General features: G+C 37.3%; 1 protein-coding gene across 1 annotated transcript in view; it reads left to right on the forward strand.

Annotated features, from left to right (window-relative positions):
- LOC149538737 (cytochrome b5-like) overlaps positions 1-18974 on the forward strand; it is a 114396-nt gene extending 95422 nt beyond the window's left edge. The window contains exons 2-3 of the mRNA XM_089800067.1: positions 18202-18268; positions 18395-18974. Coding sequence (XP_089656193.1) covers positions 18202-18268; positions 18395-18639 — 312 coding nt within the window. The 3' untranslated portion in view covers positions 18640-18974. The remainder of the gene's footprint in view (positions 1-18201; positions 18269-18394) is intronic.
- Positions 18975-20999: the final 2025 nt, after the last annotated feature.

A 20999-nucleotide genomic window follows, 5' to 3' on the forward strand; every position in this document is an offset into this window, starting at 1 on the left:
CATAAAGAAATTAAGCATACAAATGAGTTTTATGAAGTATTCATAGAGGCATATACGTAGAGTGTGAAGGATACATTCAAGGCAAGAAGCATACATGTAACACATAAGCATGGGGTGGACATATAAAAAGAGTATATATTAAGCTCGAAATAAACATATATAGTCATGGAATCTATACATTCACACACAACACATAAAGCATGAAGTATACTTAAAACATAGAGAACATTCATGAAGCCATATAAACGCACAAAAGGCAATACATATATGTTAGACACTCAAAGCATGAGGTATCACACCTAGTTACACACCAAGCATAAAGACATGAAGTAGTACATGAGTACATATCAACACATCATAGATAGAGATATAAATACACATCAAATTTTTAAGACATGAAGAAATACATAAGTATGTGTCAACACGTAAGGGAAGAAGCACACAAACAATATACAAAACATACATGAGGGATGTGCTCATGAGTTACTCCTACATGAAGTTGTAATCACCATGTATACATATGAATAGATGAGGATATGAGGCATACCAATGATTGTATAAAGACACGAAGTAGACACATTGAAAACATGAAGTATACACATTGATGCATGAAGACACAAAGTATACATATTGATGCAAAGTACACACAATATATCTTATTAACTTCACTCTTATCAATGAGTGTCCTAAAATGTCTTTCTTAATCGATATTTATCATAATGTCACCCACCTCTAGGAATTATCCATATGCCTTAAGATGCAACATTCCTAGAATGTGTATTCCATATCTCCTATAAGGATCGTGGGAAAATTCATCTCTCTATCCCTTTAAGATCACCCATAGTGGAAGAGTTGCGGTGTCAAGGTCGCGTGGAACAGACTACAAGCGGTTCCTTGCAGGAATCTGTTATGTGCCCGAAATTACCCTGCCTCTACCATCCACCACCCTCTTTTTCAGGATGCCTTAGATGGGAGAAATGAGTTCGTCTGATCTATACTAGATGTAATAGTTTAACATTAATATATCTCTTTCTTAACATTTTAAGTGCAATAGTCACTTGTTCCTCTTGTTCGTTAAAATTTCCACAGGATGGCAGGATTATGCTTTGATACCACTTGTGATGACCCCTTTTTAACCCCTTGACCTAAATTTCAAAAATTGGGCATACATTAGGGAATCATCCAGATTAAGCATACCTTTGACCATCATTGTTATAAAAAATATTTGAGGAGATGAGCATTTAAATTAGTTTATTGGTTTGTTTGGAAGATTTCTTCTCATAGTGCCAGATTATCTTCTCTCATACTGGTTACGACCATCTCGAGACGGTAGAATGAAGGTGTAGAGGGCACGTGAAACAAGCTCCAAATGATTCCAACAAGTGCTCGAAATTACTCCGCCTCTCCCTCCACCAACTCCCTATCTTAAGATTTTGCAATTTGGACGAGAGATAAACTCTCTGTACTATAATTGAAATGTATTTTAATGTTATATTATATTTCTCATCTTTATAGTTCATTTGATATTTACTACTTATAATTGTCTGCTCATATATATATCAGCAATGATCTTATCATATCTTTCACTTCTTAAAATATATTTCTCTATCTTCTAAGTTCGATATCTTTTCTATCCAAATACTGGATACTTATATTCATACCTTATTATTCCATTTTATATTGATATATTATAGAACAAATAATATTTATGTTTTAAATAGATAGTTCATATCTATGTATACATATATACCTAATAGGTACATCCAATTTTGTTATAATTATGTATATAATCCTTTATTTAATTAAGGACTATCTACCTTTATATATATTAATATATTATTTATCTATTTTCTTATATTATACATTAAGATAAATATATATCAAGTGATAAATATATCCCATATCCATAAATATATATATTAAGTGATATATTCCATACCACTTAATCTCCTTTCCTTAATGTTTCATAAATTGAAATATATTACTTATTTGTTAATGATTAAAATAAGGCAAAGTAGGCAGTACCTCTTAATACTTCTGATTAATGTGTTGTGGCTTTCTGACAACTTTCTAGTCATAGTACGTACCTTGGTCATCGGTATTAATATCTTTGATGGTGGTTTATGTATTTGCTGTATATTCTCTTCATTATACTTCAGTAATATCATGTATATATTTCATGTTCAGCTAATATCTCCTATAATCGATGCCTTAGCTTCCTTAATAACTTTGGTATACATTAAAATATCCTTCTTATTAAGCTCGGTCATCTATATGCAATGTCCTTCGGTGCTTGTCTTGAATTTTCCTATTTTCTTATATTCTTCCAATCTGGATCAGGTTATAACAGATCTTTTAAAGTACATTTCTAAGCTCTGGATTTAATACTTCAACCGCTGGTCAGCCTCCCAACAGGGTCTAATCTGTTTCAGCTCATTTAGTACCAGATGGCCTGATTCTTGCAGTCTAAAAGAAGCCCTAATTGTAGTGCAAAATTTTGAAGCTTAGATTACTGTATGCATCGTGCCACAAAGATGTGTATTTTACAAATCCTTCTCCTAGTTGCGGCCCTTGGCATGAGAACAGCTGCAACATAAACCTTTTGTTTATTGATATCAAAGCTTGATTATATTATTCAGTTCATTTATTTTAAGGCAGCACAAAATCTTGGTCAAAATTTTAGAGAGCGTAGAGACATAGACGATCTTCCTCAGAATAACTTCTAATAGGTGTCTTTACATTCTGAAGAGAGATAAAAACCTCAATGTGAGTTGGGCTTTGTGGCGTCGCGTGCCTATTGGATTGCAACAGCAACCCATGTACACCATCCTTGAGAATAATACGTGGCAGTTTGCTTCATCTTTTCATTGAGAAATGTATAGAGGAAGTGCGGAGTCACATAGATGATATAGTAGAAGTGAACGTGATCTTCCATCCCTCTGATCGCTGGGTTGTCATTCAATGATATATATTCCTTTCAATGTGTTATTCATTTCCTCCTCCCATTTGTGTTTAAATATCAATCATTTATATTACCTACGGTAGGGTTTGGGGATTGCGACCTTCCACATCCACCGTAATCGGCTTTTCAATATCATTTGTTTGTTGATGATATTATGAGTTGATTAGTAAGTGTAATTATACTAGGACCAATAAATGCTTTAGATTTATATATATCAAGATGTTTGTATATTAATTAAAGATATTATTATTTGAATGCTATTTTAGAAATGCATTTGATAATGTTATTTGTATAATATTTAATATGCCAATATTAAGAATCATTTAATCAAAGAGATGTCCTTTTAATGATCATGTTAAACGTTAACACTATTAATTTATTAACACTATAGTTTTTTATACCACTGATTGATATAATTTAACAATAGTGTTATCACAATAATTTATTTAAGATATTAACTCAAATAATAAGCATATGATTTAATAAAGAAATAATACATTAATCATGGCTCATGACACACTACTAGAGTCTGTTGGTGCGTCACCTGCGAACAAAACAAGAAAGGTTTGTGAACAAAACAACAAAGGTTCGTGGGGTCTAAATAGGAGTTTCGCGGAATAGAAACATTAGAACACCCACAGACAACAATGGTGTTCTATGCCAACTAAAACAAAGTGACCCATGGGGATTAGTGGTCCCCAAAGAAGTTAGTAAATATTCGCTGAGAAGTATTGGAATACATGGAGGAAATACCAGTCACTGCGAAGGAGTATTAGAAGCCGCGATGGAAACACCTAAGCCAACCGGAGAGATGACAAGAGATCGTGGCCATGTGACCCACATACACTGTGAAACCGTTGGACATCAAGGCCCACGGAGAAGGAGCTAGCCATCAGGCATCAAGGCTTGCAAAGGAGTTAGCCGCTGGAGAAAAGAAAAGGGGCCTCGTGGAAAGAAACATTTTTTGTAGAGATGAAAAGTTGGCATAAGTACACAGATTCCTCATGTGAAAACAAAGCCACGATAGAGCTGCATCACAGATTAATTGCAAAACACTCACAAAAGGAACAAAAGACTCCTGAACCATTCCTCGAGGATAGAGCATGGAAACTACGAAGGGAAAGCGAACAAAGGAAGGAAAACAGAGGCATTGACTCAGGGGGAAAATATAGAAGGTCCGCCAAAGAAATAGCATTGGTGTCACACGTGACACATAGGCCCATTGTACACACACCATTCACCGTGAACAAAGTATAGAAGACAATTGCATCCACGTTCGATAAGGAGAAGAAGAATTGATCAGCCTAACCATTTTCCATAAAGAATAAACAAGGAACGGTTAAGTTATGCAGTTAACAGGCAAGAGGAGACAGTTGAAGGATCAGTTGAAAGAAAACAGTTCTAGCATGGACAAGAATGCAAGAGTTCTAGCTATAGGAGTTCGAGTTGCAGGCCAAACACAAGGAGCAACGTCCAATAGTAAGAAGTAGAAGGTTCATCCCAAGGTGCAACAGACTTCCCAAAAAGAAGACATTTCCCACCTCATAGTTCAGTTTGAGGGCCTAAATGACATTGAATACTGGCAATGGTGGCAAGAGTCACCAGACACAAACTTAGTCAAGTGGATATTGGAACGAGCATAGGTGCATTAGGCAATCTAAATGCCAGTGTTTTCCATTCGGCTTTTTGAGCATGTACTGTAAGTGATGATTGAATCGCATGACAAGCATAGTAGGAGAAGTTCATTTGAATACAAGAAACACCTTATCACCATCTTGTTCAAAGCCCCTCATTTCACTAGAGTTTTTGGTATTCCAGGGTAGGGAGGATGCAAGGTGGCAGTAAATAATTACAAGCTTCCACAGGACTGGAAGGAACATTGAGTTAAGTTGGTTGGTTGAGAACTCACACTCGACGAATTTGATTTTATGGTAAAAGGCGCAAGGAGTAGAGGGATGAGACGGGAGCTTGTTAGAGAAGGGCCTTGGCGTTGTATCCTAGATGTCATGAAAAGTTGGTTGACGGGAGCAAGTAGGGCCTTGGATATTGCTCTACTATAGATTGTTTTTATGAATGGATTGGTGTATGATTGGGCATCCCTCCTGGCTGATCGAATCAAGGAGTTTATGACGTTGCAACACCACACGTTTTACATGCCCCACTACGCCATCAGATTGTTTTTGGAGGCTGCACTTCACCAGATTCCTGTTGATGTGTTGGAGGTAACGGTGAAAGGCAACTTGGCACTAGGGGAGCTTCCCTTATTTTATTGGCGACATTTAGACATAGGTGGAATGATGACTGGCTAGAAGAGGGTAATGTAGGAATTGGTGCCCTTGTTGACATTGATAGCGATAGAGAGGATACCACGGAGAGTGTTGGGAATGCTTCAGAGGGAGACAACACTCCGGTGGAGGAAGACGAGGACGACAACACTGAGGCAGTGTCGATGCCTAAATCATTCTTCACACCTTCTATGTTGCTAACTACAACACACTTGGCACCTACCACTTCCACACCTTCCATCCTACTAGTTCGGTAGATGAGAGCACCTATTATTATGATACTGACACCGATGGTGATAGAGGCTGTAACAATGGTTACCACACAATTAGTTCTTGAAGCGACAACTTCTTCGGAGGCAAAGAAGACATAAATTGGAGAAGTGACATCCTCAGTGGATGCACCGGAAAAGAACTAGTTAGTACTGCATGGAGGGGACACAGTCCCAGTTGTTCAGGCTGATTCAATGGTGGTTGACATGGTCCCAGGTGTAGGAGGGACAAATATGCACCTGGAGGGTGATGTGATGAGCATCCCATAGATTGAAGGAAGTACAATGCTAACATCTCAGGTCAGGCTAGAGGTAATTCGTATAGAGGTTGTGGTTGCCATTGATTCCACTTTATTGACTAACCTAGTGGGTATGGCACAGACATCGGACCTTCCATTCAGTCATCAAGACGGGAAGAGGTCACGACTAGAGCACTAGTCATTGCACCATCAGTTATGGAGAGTTCACAATCTAAGGATGCACTGGGTGCTGATGAGGTCGCATTGGATGTGGATATAACTACAATAGGAGAAATGGAGGTAGATGTGGACCTAGAGGTTGAGCAAGATGATGAAGATAAGATAGACTATGGGCTGTATACTGAGAGAACAATGACGTATATTATGTTTGCGGAGGATGTGTTGGAGAAGGGTCTGGTAATTGGATAGAATGCCATGACGAGAACAAAGGAATTACAGCTTGTCCTAGCCTACATCTGGATGAGATGCTCTGAACGCTTCATATCTTGTTTTGAGCCATGAGGGTGGCCAACAATTGAGACGCTGAAGATGCTGACAGATTGGGCCACAAAACTTGAATTGGGACCAGAGTTGGGACTAGGCAGTAGTAGGATGTAGAGGTTGGCTCGTGAAATAGTAGAGGCACACAAAGGTGCCTACTATGCTCAGCAGCTTACAAAGGCAGACAGAGTGGCAACTGAGAGGTCCAGGGTAGAGGCGAAGTCTCGGGGGGAGTTAGGCAATTAATTTGCTAGACAACAAGCAGATTGGGCAACAAAGCAATTGACACTCTTACAGGAGAAGGAAAGGGCCGAAAAGAGGTTAGAGGAGGTCAGAGTTGCCTGAGCACAAAAGAAAGCATAGGCTATGGAGGCAACACTTTTGCTGAAGGATGCAGTGGAGGTCAACACAGGGACACAAAAGGATTTGCACATTCGCACAGATCAAGTCTACGAGCTATGTTGGTTGTTGGACACTATAGGGACACAACCTCCCCCTTAGTCTATGTTTTTGATGTACGAAGTTGTCTCCAAATTTTGTATTTTGTAAGTTATAAGTCGTCAATAGATGACCTTTACTTTTGGGGGAGATGATGTTGTCGATATATTAGGTAGTTAGATGGTTGGATCATTCGAGGGAGTTACATGGTCGTGACGATTTGCCTCGTGACCCCTCAGACACTATTTGTATGCATTGTTCCCTTTGATTGGGATGGGATTGGGGGGAGTATATTTATATACGGTGATCAATCGATGAGTATAATACTATTGCCTTCTCTTTCCATTCTGTGTTGAGTATTTTACTTTTTGTATGCAACTAGTCTCTGATACCCCACAAGGGTGAATACCAACAAAAGTGAATACAACCAGTATGGTTTTGCAAATATATTTGTTGCAAACAATCCTAAATGTATGTCAGCAATATTACTATTGGCTCCCACTAACACATTTATATTGGTCCTTTTATTTTTTAATGTTATGCACTCGGAAATGTGATGTAATGGCATTCACAACAAAGTTTTCATCATTCACGACACCAAACAAATAAAACATGGGACAGCAAGACATTAAAATTTTTGTCTCAACAAATATCACAACTTGAGAACTCGCTTGTCTTAAACTCCCGCTTCAAAAATCTAAGTACAGTGCTTTTGATTGAAACTCGAACTAGAGATATACAATAAGTACCTCCCCTTGGGAATCATGCCATCACCATCTGTTTGGTTTGACCCTAAATATTATTCTATACATTTAAATTACTAGTTCCTCAATCAATTATAAATATGAATCCATAACTCTACAAATGAAAATTATGACAAGCAATCAATTATTTCTTTAGTATACTGGATTGGGGGTTGGAAATTTTTATTTGCATTAGAGAAAGGCACTATGGACCACACAAAAGTCCACGAATCTGTCATAAACTTCCATTGCAATACTTTCAGATACCCTGATGAAAACTTGGCACAAATGCATGACCATAGGATGACTCGTTTTCAAATAGTTTTCCCTTCAACAATAGTTTGGTGTTTGGATAAAGGTATTTCTCGTGGCAAGATTAATCCTCTATATTATCTTCCCTAGGCACATAATGCCACCAAACATGATTTATCACTCCCCGCCAACAAATTACATAAAGAATGTGATGGAGCCCTATTTTTTGGCCTCCATTTAAGAAATAATGTTGGAGACTCAATATATATTGTAATTGATGTCAAATTTAAGGAATTGATTTTTGACAACATAACTATTACCATTTGCTACATTGAGAGGATTGATTGTTGAATTAGTTGATGGAAGAAGGATACAAGAAAACAATAGCATAGCTATTGAACAACATAAAGAGACAAGTATAGAGTGAAGTAATAAAAGCAATACTACATGAAGCTGCACTAGCATTCTTGATGAATAAAAATAATGACTAAATGTATCAGACACATCATCTCTGGTTTTACCAATCCCGCGAGATTAGGCAGATCATATTTTATGCTATATATTAGTTTGGTTGGGATATTGTCCAGTTAAATGTCCTACAGGTTGATAGCAACCATATAGGCATCCTTGATCACATATTCTCCAGCTTTGGAACCCATCTATATTACTATGTTTTCTCTTGAGAAATGGAAGGCTATGGTTATAGTTTATATTTTCTTTGCCAAAGCAGGTTCTATGGAAGAGATTTCACCCAAGATCCCCATCTAGATTTACCTTCCTTAAAAGGTCAAGAACAATGTTGAAAGAGTTTTTTGAAGCACATATAGAAGCAGCAAACACATAGGAAATACAATGATTTTATCTGTGACTCATATGCATAGTCATAAACAATTCTAAGTCAATTTCCTTTTGACAGTCTGAACCAATGTGAGATGATTACCAACAACATGTACGTTTCCTTAGAGGTGCATGCTTTTGCTTTGAAGATGTCGTCAATACACATTATAAGACAATAGCAAGCTAGAGGAGCTTTTTTCAAGTTGTTGGATGTAGGGGGATGATTTATGCGCGGCAAGTTCCTTTCGGAATAGCCAGAGATTGTCGTTTCTATGTTACAAGGAAATTGATATTGGAACCACGTCACAATGAATCCCAACCAGAGATGATTACCCATTTGGCATATGGAGTAGATAAGCATCGAACACATAAGAGTAAAGACAAGCCTTCTGTGTCGCTTAGTGCTTTTGGAGCAAAGCTTCAAACTATATCCAATTAGTCACTTAGAGGGTCACAATGCTTTAATGTTCCCATCATAAAATAAATTATTAATCAAACATTGTTAATGGTCTGATTGATTTAATATATCTCGGACCCATTTTTATTTTTGTTTCCGTAGGTAGATGTTGCCGTCGGCTATCTTTATACATCCTTGGAAAGGTTTCCTCGATGGGTATTTAAGCACGACTTGTAGGTAGTTGTTGGTGTGTGATTTTGATTATTTTCTTGGTACTGTGAATTCCTGTTGGAGTTCTCTATTGTTCACCATTTTGGAAGTGAAGGATCTTCCCTACTTGGCTATTTCTGATTTCGGTGGGATTCAACCCTCACCCTATTTTGTTGCCTGTAATTCTTCGCTTGGATCTAGCAAATCAGAGCACCATCTTGTCGCAAATATTAATTGAAGATTATAAATGTTTTAACTTTTATCTCTATTCGTGTTTTGGTTTTATCTGATAAATTTGGGTCTTTAAGTTCTAGTTGCATTATTGGGCATTTTCCCACCATCCGTACACCATCCGCTTCATAACTTGATCTTCACTACGTATCCTCCCCTCCTCACCACACAATCCATATTTCATCACCGTATGACAATTTGGGCCTTCACTCCCCTCCTGCATCTACCATATGACCTATCTGGTCTCTATCAAGCAACATCTCTCCATACACCGAACGACCATACCGTACGACCCTCCCTTGTCGTCCCACACATCATCCACGCCTCCAACTGTCCTTCATTCTACCATACGACCATCAAGTGCCTACCGTATGACCATTGCATACACTCTACCATATGACCATCAAGGTAATACTGTACGACCTTGCCTTCAGCCCTATTCTCTGTCACCGTATAGTGCTAGTATTCCTTTCCCACTGTATGGACTCCAATCGTTTCATCGTTGTACATTGTCCATTCTGTACAGTGTTGTTTCAGGTGTATCCAATTAGTCTCCAGAGGTCAAGAACATCACAAATACCCCTTATCCCAATACAATTTAGGGCTCTGACAATAGTTCCCAAAACCCACAATGACTAGACTAGATCTTCTTCTTAGTCTACAACACCTTTATGGCATGATAGGACACAACTTGAGACCAGATGTTTCAGGGATGGAATAATAATTCTATCAACACTAAGACATAAATCTTAAATGTTGGGAAACACAAAATTCCACAAGAATGTTTCTGAAACTCAATCTAGACATCCAAACCTCTATGTAGGGCGGCTACAAGGAGAAATTATGGATCCTAGAAGGCAACCTACATGGAACTCCCCCACAAAAAATCTTGACCACCTCCAAACTATTCGATCCATCAAACAACAACCCCTTCCAAGTTAGGACTCTTGACCAATCCCTTGACTCATGCTATCCTCAATTCTCTCCTAGGCCTAATAGGGCTATTAGGTCACTTTTACAAAGAAAGTACTTGAAGTTCGATTCACCTTCCAATCAACCGAATTAGAATACTTGTGGAATCATACAAAACTTCTAAATCCAAGGATTTAGACTCCTATTCCACCCCTGGGCTGAGTTGTGCCTTAAAACCCAATTCTAGACAGTCACATCTAAATGCCTGTCCAGAGGGTTTAGTGTTTTCTCTTTCCACCATCTGCCTCTTGATCTAAGACTCCAAAAATGTCAAAGTACATCCTCTCCCCTTTCTTTCCACCAAGGCTCAGATTTTTTCCATGGTGGAGTCTCTAGGAAAGAGGAATTTTGTCTCGAAACCGTAGTTAGGGCCTTCCTGTGACTAGAGGCTACACAAAATTGGATAATTGCTTCCAAAACTTCAAACCATTTGCAAAACTCCCATAAGACACCAAGCCAACTTTCCAATTCTTTCAGTGGTGCATAGGCATCCGTACAATTACGTACAACTTGATTTATAGATAGATTTTACAGGAAATCAATTGAATTTTATTGATTTCAGTAAAAAGTCTTACAATAGGCTTCCACCTCTGCTGGAGAAAGGTTTCTGAACCTTATTTAAACTATTCTCAAGCAGTTCTGATTGACTAAAGTGGTTGTGAACGTTGGGACTCATCTTGCATTTTATGCAAAAGTTGCATTAAGCAACATTGACAACGTTTTTAGAAAATGTTCTCAAGTGTCAACAACCTTATAAAACTCTAAGCCTAGACTCCACTTAGGATCTTAGAGAGGTTAAGACAACACTTCAACCTTTATTAAGCCTCCTAGACTATTTTACCCCACTCTAACTTAAAAGTTGTCTAGAAATGGCTAAGGTAGACAGCTAGGTTTATAACACGTATTGTCACCTTGCCTTACAAATAGGACATTATTTCTAATATTGGATTCAAGATCTAACCACTACCCTAACCCTTTGTCTTTGATTCCATTGGTGTGCTTGCAAGGGATGAATTTGAGGGTTCTCCTACTTCATACTCCTGGGGTGCATTGATCTCAAGTCCTCTTGAGATGAGGTCTTGCAAAGTTGAGCCATGTTTCTGGATTTCTTGTTCATCCATCCATACAGATTCCTCTTTAGGACTCCCCTGCCACTGAACCAAGTACTTCTTGTACACATTTTTCCTGGCTTGTTTGATGATCTTTGTGTCCAAGATCTTGTCAATCTTCTTTGGCTCATGAGCTAGTATCCTTGCAACATCTTCTTCAAGCTCTTCTAGCTGCACTTGTGAACCTGCATTCACATCACCTTTGTATGGGGTTAGATCACAAATATTCAATATGGGAGAGATACCAAGGTGTGAGGGCAACTCTATCTCATAAGAATTCAATCCATGCTTTCTCAACATTTGACAGGGTCCTACTTTCTTCAATATTTGACTCTCCTTCCTCAAATATCCCCAGACCAAGTCTCCAACCTGCAACTAGACATCTCTTCTATGCTCGTCTTTTGCCTGTTTATACTTATCTGCACTCTTATCAAATGCCAATCTCACTGAGTCATGAATCTCCTTCATAGTCTCTGCAAATTCCTCTCCATGGGCACTGACTGAAGTGTTTGACGGTAATTCTCTGAGTTCTAAGATGCCTCTTGGACTTTGTCCATATACCATCTGGAAGGGACTCTTCCTTGTACTCTTGTTGACTGAGTCATTGAAAGAAAACTCTGCTTGGGGTAGGACTGATTCCCACTTGTCTCCACACTGTTTTGTCAAACACTTGAGCAAATTTCCAAGAGATTTATTGACCACCTCTGTCTGCCCATCTGTTTGTGGATGGTAGGCAGATCTAAAACTCAGATTGGTCCCTAACTTTCTCCACAAGGTCCTTCAAAAGTGACCAGTAAACTTTACATCCCTGTCTGACAGTATGGTCTGAGGCAAGCCATGAATCCTCACAATTTCTTTGAAGAACAAATTCGCAATTGATGATGCATCTTTGGTACTTTTACAAGGGATAAAGTGGGCCATTTTACTAAACCTGTCCACTACAACATAAATGCTATCATACCCCTTTTATGTTCTTGGCAGTCCCATCACAAAATCCATGCTACAACTCTCCCAAGGCCTTGTAGGAATAGGTAGAGGTTGGTATAGTCCTGCATTTGTGGATGTACCCTTGGCTCTTTGACAGATTGTACATGTCTCTACAATCTTCCTTACTTCAGTCTGAAGCTTAGGCCAATAATAGAACCTTCTTACCTGTTCCAAGGTCTTGTCCAAGCCAAAATGTCCTCCCATGCCTGCCTGCGTGTTTCTCCCTAATGACATTCTCCCTTGTTGAACATTGTGGGATGCATAGCTGGTGTCCTTTGAACAACAGCCCATTTTGAATCAAATATTTTGCATATTCAATGTGATACGCCTTCGAAAGTCAGAACATACTTTATAGATATCCTTGAAATCACCATCATTTTTATACATGTCCTTCAATGAGTCAATCCCTACACTTTGGAGTTGGACTTCCTGCACAACTAGAGTCCTCCTGCTCAGTGCATCTACCACCTTATTGGCAACTCCCTTCTTGTGTTTTATTGAGAAAGTGTAGGACTATATTGATTCCATCCATTTCATGTGTTTGTGGCTTAGTTTCTCTTGACTATTTAAGAAGCTTGAAGCTTGGTTGTCTTTGAAGACCACAAATTCTTTTGGAAGGAGGTAGTGCCTCCATTTCTTCAATGACTGTACTAGGGCATATAGTTCCAAGTCATAAGAGGAGTATTTCCTCTTTGCTTTATTTAGTTTCTCGCTGAAAAAGGCTATTGGCCTTCCCTCTTGGCTCAAAACCGCCCCTATAGCTAGGTTTGAAGCATCACACTCAATAGTAAATATTTTCTGACAGTTAGGAAACACTAGGATAGGTTTCTGCATTCTTTTCCTTCAGCATTTGGAATGCTTCTTCTGCATCCTTGTTCCACACAAACTTACACTTTTGTCCACCCTTGATGGTGTCAAGGATAGGAGCACACAATTGACTGAAGTTCTTAATGGACCTACTGTAGAAAGAAGCAAGTCCATGAAAACTCCTAACCTCAGTTATGGTTCTAGGAGAAGGCCACTTCAAGATGGCTTCTACCTTCTTAGGGTCCATTTTTATGTTCCCTTCTGAAATCACAAATCCCAAGTAAACAAGCTCTCCCTGCATAAAAACACATTTTTCCAAATTTATGAAAAGTTTTTCTTCATGCAACCTCTTCAAAACCAAGTTAAGATGTTCTAAATGCTCCTCCTTATTCGTACTGATCCAAATTAGTTGCACAAGGAAAATACCAAGGTTGGACATACAATTAATTATACGATTATGCATTTGATGTTGAGTATTAGTGGAACCGAAGTAGTATTGGGAGTGCCATGGTTGAAATCCCTTGGAAGAGACATCCAAGATTTCAACAACATGGAGCTTGAGTTTTCTTATTGAGGTAAACAAATTGTATTCAAGGCTACCAAAAATGATAAACCAAAAGTTGTGACAGCCAAGTGTATACAAGCTCATCTTGATGATGAAAATACCACGGGGAAGCATGGGGATAAATTAGTTTTTTCAAGTATGACAGCAGTAATGTATCTCCTTATACTCATGATATGGAAGCTTTGACACATGATTCTGCATCATGCTTAGCAATGTGATCATGCATTGTGGTTGTTCTTAATGGAGAAGGGTTGGTAAATGTTGTTCTTGTCTTCCAGCTTGGTAATGATACTTGGGATAATGTTTTGTATTTACCAAGGTTGCATGGGTACTCGTACCCACACCCCTGGTACTCGTACCCACGTACCCAAGTACCGGGTACACGTATCCCACGTACCGGGTACTTGTAATGACCCTTTCTATAAAGGCCACAAAAACCCTCAAACTGAACTTAGGAATTTTGTCAAACACTTGGCGTGTAACAGTAACAATATTCAGAATATGGTAATTTCAGATTTGATACTTTCAGAATATAATCACAGAATTACAATATATATAAAGCCATTGAACTATATTTCAATTACAATGCAATAAATTTTGAAATTATTTTATTACCAATTCTAGACTGATTATTACAATGACTGTATGACAGCAAATTTACCCAAAAATTGACATATATTTCAGAATGCAAGAACCTGGTTTGAAGAACTATGGAAGAACACCACGTTTTGCTGCAGATCGTTGATGAAGACCTCCAACCGCACCCCCAAACTGTCCTTAATTTGCTGCTGCTGCCCAAACTAGCAGGGCCGTACCAGGCCGTACCTGTACGGCTGCTGAAATAAAATAATATTAGGGTTTTGGGACCCCCAAATGCAAGGAAAATGGGCGCCTAGGGTTAGGTAGTAACCCTGTAAAACCATAAAAAATAACTCCAAGGGGTTGAGGAGATATGAGCAATTATGTGGTTCCGAACCCTGCTTTGCCAATTCTGAAAATGCACTTATTTTGTCTTCACACTCTTGTCAAATGCTTCTCCAATGATAGGGCAAATCTGAAATCCTTATTCCAACCGAAAACAAACCCTAACAACGAATTCTCAATAAGCTCCAATGAGATGGCTGAATACCAACTCCAATTATGCAACAATTCAGGTGATATTTCACACCCTCAAAGTCGCCAATCCAAGGGAGTGATTCGTTCCCAAAGATCGAATAATAATTTGCAGATCCAAAGTCCACAAATGTCTTCACAATGAAGAAGTAGAAGAGTTCTCAAATCCAAGCCTCTCCAAATGAGAGGCCCAACCCTCTATTTATTCACTTTTCTAAGAAGTTGCTAGAACTTCTAGAAACATCCTTTATAATTTCTCATTATAATGCACTTTTTTTATAATAAGGTAATTTTATAAAATAAAAAGTGCAACTCAAATTAAAATTATAACATGTGGGCCCCAATATCACATAATGATAAAATATAACCTCTTAACACTTCTTCAAGAGCAAGATATAACTATCTGATCCGCAGAATTGACTCTCTTTCTACACCATTTGCCTACGAGAGTCTGGAATAGGCAAATCCATGATCAATGCCATGTCGAACTAAAGATGGGACATTACAGTACTCAGTGGAGAGCATCATAGCTAAGGACCTTGATTAAGATTCTGATTTTTTTTTTTGGTTTTTTGTTTTTGTATTAGCTTGTTGTTTATCAAACTTAATTCAATACCAAATCATTTTGAAACTTTGATACTCATTAACAATAAACTTTATCACTGTTCAAGTTAAAAGTTTATCATTTGCAATATGTCATTGTCATATGGTTTAGGATCTTCTTGTTCATGTTTAAAGTCTGCCTTCTTTGTTATGCATCTAAGCATTTATCATCTATTATTATTTCAAACATATAGCAAATCTGAAACTGAAAACAGTACATTACATTTGCAAACTTTATCACTGTTCTTATTTTGAAAAACCATCGTCATGACTCATAAAATCAGATTTTTTATAAATATAAAAGTGTAATTTTTAAGTTTGACATACCCAAGTACCTCCATCCCCAATTATGAAAAATACTTTAAACATTCAGCAATAGCATATATATATATATTTGACTTATGGCTTATATTTTCAAATTTCTTGTTTTGAATGCTCAATGTCATGACTCATGACAGATATTTTGATTTTTATATTTTCTATAAAATATTAATTATATAGAAAAAATTAGGCTTACACACGTACCCCCGTCCCCTATTTTGAAAAATATGCGTACCCGTACCCGCTCCCGTACCCGTTCCCGTTCCCGTACCCACGTACCCATGCAACCTTGGTCATGACTCATGACAGATATTTTGATTTTTATATTTTCTATAAAATATTAATTATATAGAAAAAATTAGGCTTACACACGTACCCCTGTCCCCTATTTTGAAAAATATGCGTACCCGTACCCACTCCCGTACCCGTTCCCGTTCCCGTACCCACGTACCCATGCAACCTTGGTATTTACAAATAACAGATGCTTGGTCTTTGGGTGACTTGATGAGCTACTACTTTACCATGTATGATGGGTTTCATATTGTGGTGTGGGATCAGGGTGTTGATTTGTTGGATGCATTGTTATGTTTACACACTTTTGAGTTGCTTGATGATTTGTGGTATTTAGACATGTATATCAGAGTGGAGCAGCGAATGGTTAATTACTAAAGGACCAACAATCCAGGAAAGGGAGGACTGCAATGTCTCCTTTTGAGTGATGGTTAACAAAGATGAAATATTTAGCCTTTATCATTCCTTAAGGCTAGACAATTAAAAAAATAGTAAGGGAATGAGGGAATAATTAAATATTAGCCCCAAAAGTTAAAATTATTTGCAATATATTTAATTCTTCATTATGTTTACTGTTGGGGCCACATAAATCATAACTTTGTTACATCTAGTGAGTATTATGGTGGAGATTTAATTAATATAAAGTGGATAATAATCTATGCCCAAGTTCAAAGGCTAGGATTTTGAGTAATTGCATGCTTTTTGGAAAGGAGTTTCTTTATAAGAGGCTACGCTGGGTTCAAAGGAGGCATTATAATCTTTTGATTTGTTTTGATTTTTACTCTTTGCAAGAAATTACACTTCCCTGCTTTTTACAGGACACAAGCCCAGTAGAAACCCTCTTTTGGACAGAACTCCAGAAGAATCATCATGAAAGCTTTAAGTTGTGGATTATATTTTGAATTAGGTTCATTCAGGAGTCCTATTCTAGGTAGAAAACAGTGAAAAGCTACAGAACTTAAGACATCTCTAGAGGGCAAACTGCCAGGAAGAATCACAGCTTTTTGCCATAAATAAATGAATCGTAGGTATGCAACTTGTCCAGCCAATCTTCCATATCGGGCAATTAGGTCAGTGGTAAATGATTTCAGCTTTGAGAATAATTATTTGTAAACTCTGTTATCTGGACTTTCAATTTTGTTCAAGGATATTCTGCTATTGATTATTATTATCTCTAGTTTTCTTATCTGTATTTCTGTGTTTCATTTGGCTGTAATAAAATAAACCCTTATTTCTGCAAGTATTATATTAAGTTTCGATGTAATCGGAGGAAAAGATATATCAAAATACCAAGCCAAACCAAGGCAGAAAGCATCCCTAAGATGTAAGGGAACATGGTAATGCACTTGTAAGCTGACAAATACATCAATTAATACCTGATGAACCTAGCCAGCGACTTATTAGCTACTTCATACCTGTGGAGCTGGCAATGGCATTTCTTTTAAGTTTTCACTAACAGCATCCTTGATTAGGATTAAAGATAAATAACAGAAAGATTATCTTCTTTAGCAATATGTTTTCCTTGTCCTGTATTGGATTATTTTGAACATGAAATATTACACATTTAATTTATGGCTGGGAATTGACAATAAATGTCACCGTAATTAGTCAATAAGCCACTTTTCTTATTTTCTGTTGATGTTCTCTTTCTTTCATCCCAATGATTGATCACAGAAAAAACTGGCACAAGGAAATCAAGAAATGATTTAAATTGATCTCATCAACTGGAAATCTACTTGGTCTCGCAGTCATTTATTTCCTAAGGTTTTTAATCAAAAGTTTAAAAATTGTTATGAAAAATATTGTGGATAATGTGATACAGTAAATATATCCATGCTAGGACTGGCATCTACATTGCTGCAAATTTAATGCTGATGGCTTTGAAGCAAAACCTCAATGTACGAGATAAAATAAACTTAAGCTGAATGCATGTTACCATGCTACTATAGTTTTGTCTATTTATAGATAGTAGATAAGGTTTGGGTCATCTTTTAATATTCAGATTCCATAAATTCTATTTGGAGTTTGCTTTAATTTGATAGGCCCTAATCATTATAACATATGAATAGGTATATGATGTGACAAATTACTTGGAGGAGCATCCCGGTGGAGATGATGTCTTGCTGTCAGCAACTGGTTCTGTATCTTTTGTGACTTATCTGATTCTCTTTTTCTGACACAAATTGGTTACCCAGTTCATTTGAGACAATTCATTTATAATCATGCTGCTCATTGTGTTTTTGGTTTGTTTAATTTCAACAGGTAAAGATGCAACAGAGGAATTTGAGGATGCTGGACATAGCAAAGAAGCAAGGGAATTGATGGAAAAATATTATGTTGGAGAGATTGATGCCTTGTCATTCTCAAAACTAACGGCTAAGCCAGTCCTTGACAATTCTCCAAAGCCCTCCGACGTTGCGACAAAACTTTTGCATTATGTAATTCCTGTGGCCATTGTGGGAGTTGCTGCAGTAGTGTGCTTTTATATTAAGAAAAGATTTGCTTAACACAATCAGGCATTAATCGGTTATAGGTCTAGGTTAATAATTGCGAAATATGTTTCCTTGCTTGGAGGCTTTGCCAAGGAGCAAGATTTTTCGGAATAAAACAACACATTTGAATAAATGAATAGTATTCAGGTGAATGGGGCCTTTATTGAATTCCTTATTTTACTTACATAAGCCAAAATGCATTTGCAAGTTGTTTCCCCACAATGGCACCTTTGCAGAAAATAACTAATACAAGATGTTAATATTTCATTCCTTTGGATTACTGTATGGACTTTATTTGAAATACAGTGTGCAATGAGGCATGCAAGTAATTGCAGACATTTCAAACTGAAGTTGTTCTGGTCATCTTTTTATGCTAATGTAGTTCAGATACTAAAGATCTAAATATCGCAACTCCCATTGATATGCAAAGTTCAACTGTGTGCAAGTGTAAGCAAACTCATGTATACCATTTTTTTAAAATAGAAAAATATTTTTCTTAATAGTCAGCTAGCCATCTTTTTAAAGCTGCCCAGTTCTGATTGAAGCATGAATTCTTTTGTAATATTTTAAGCCCATAGGATTTTTGTGTGGGCTGTTAAGCCAGGAAAGTTCCCTTTTTATAGGAAATATGTCAGCCTATTTGGCTGGGTGCTATTTTTGGACGGTATTTCTCCAGGAAAGTTCCCTTTTTATCGGAAATATGCTATTTTCGGACGGTATTTCTCCGTTATTGGGTATTTACCAGCAGAGAAGATGATACCTGTAAGCTGAGGTTTTCAACATGTCTCTTCCATCGCACCCGTTGTCTATGTTTCTCTGGCTAGAGGAAAACCTTTTTCTCCTCGCAAAGTTTCTTTGGTAATATTAACATATCTATGCCCATGAAAAAGAACGGTTGCAATGCAGGGAGAAACCCATTGAAGCTTTCATCCAATGGAGAACATTGGTAACAGAGGAGAAAATAAAATGGAGAATCGGTTAGACCTCTGACGATTTAAATACCATTTTTTCTTTTGTTTTAGTTTTCCCATCTCATCCTTGGGCAAAACTCCCTCCTCTGAAGTATTTGGCTAATAAAAGAGGATCAAGTGGATCAGAGCGCCCTAACTTGACTAATCGACACTCAATTTCAGTTAAGAGGCTCTGTCCATCTCTGCGAGAATCCTGTAAGCAAGGAATTGAAAGATATAGCGATATAGATATAGTAATCGTCATTGCGTTAAAATTACAGGGTCTAAAAGGTATGAGAGCTTAGTTGTGGGCAGGACTGGTATCTAAGGTATTTGATGAGAAAGGACTTCTGATTGATGCAGATGAACGCCCCTTCTATTTGTCGTCGTCTTTGATTCAAAATATGACTGAGGGTACAGAGCATTAGGAAAGAACTTGCAGCAGCTGCAGTGTAATTCAAAAGAGTTGCGAATCGTATATCTTGGGATCCATTTCCAAATCATTTACATACGAGTTTGTCGTCATAATCCTGGCTTACACACCAGACCACTCCCGCACTTCTCTTTCTATAATAAATCTGCGCATTGCAGTTTTCCATATCAAGGAAGCGATATAAATGCTTGTCAGTGTGGGATTATCTCTTGCTCAAAGGAAATCGTGAGGTATCGTTGGTAAGTTATTTGGTTTTCAGAATGTGTTAGAAAGAAAAATATGAGATACAGGTGAAACATATAATCAGACAAAAATTAAGATACTCTTTAACTATCAAATATTAAGATACTTTAACTATTATGTATGTTCTTTTTTAATGTTTAATTCTTTTTATTAATATCAATATGATTATATATAGAAATTTGTGTTAACTTTTTAAAATTTCTCTATATATGGATAATGAAAAATGACTATTAGTATCAAAATTATTATTAAGTTCAATTATAAAAAATAATAAACATCATACATGGTTTATGATTTTTTTCTTTCATAAAAATATTCTATAATAAAAATTACTATCATGCAAACAAACATGATAGCAATGAGAAACAAAAGAAAATGGAGAAGAAAGGAGATTGGAGAAGAAAATAAATGTAAACTTATTTGTAGAGTCTGGACATTTTTCAAAGGAGTGTCAGAGGGAGATCTAACAGAATTCAAAGATCTTCAAGATTTAGATGTTTGGTAGGTTCAAGAGTGGTCAACAAAAAATCGATTCAACATGGGGGAACTTATCTCCCAAGTGCTACATTACTTAATAGACAAATGGACCAATGTGTGTCTTTATGTTAAGTTTGTTATATAACTTGGGTGATGTACTACTAGATAGTTTTCTTACTTAGTCCTACTCTTCTCTAGGACTTGCTTCGGCTTTCTCCTAGCCTAGCGGGGTCCACTTGCATGCCCTAACATCTAGAGGATCTCTTTCGTAT

The sequence above is a fragment of the Cupressus sempervirens genome, chromosome 9, assembly GCF_028749045.1.
Source record: "Cupressus sempervirens isolate cs-2001-9-10 chromosome 9, ASM2874904v1, whole genome shotgun sequence".
Taxonomy (NCBI): domain Eukaryota; kingdom Viridiplantae; phylum Streptophyta; class Pinopsida; order Cupressales; family Cupressaceae; genus Cupressus; species Cupressus sempervirens.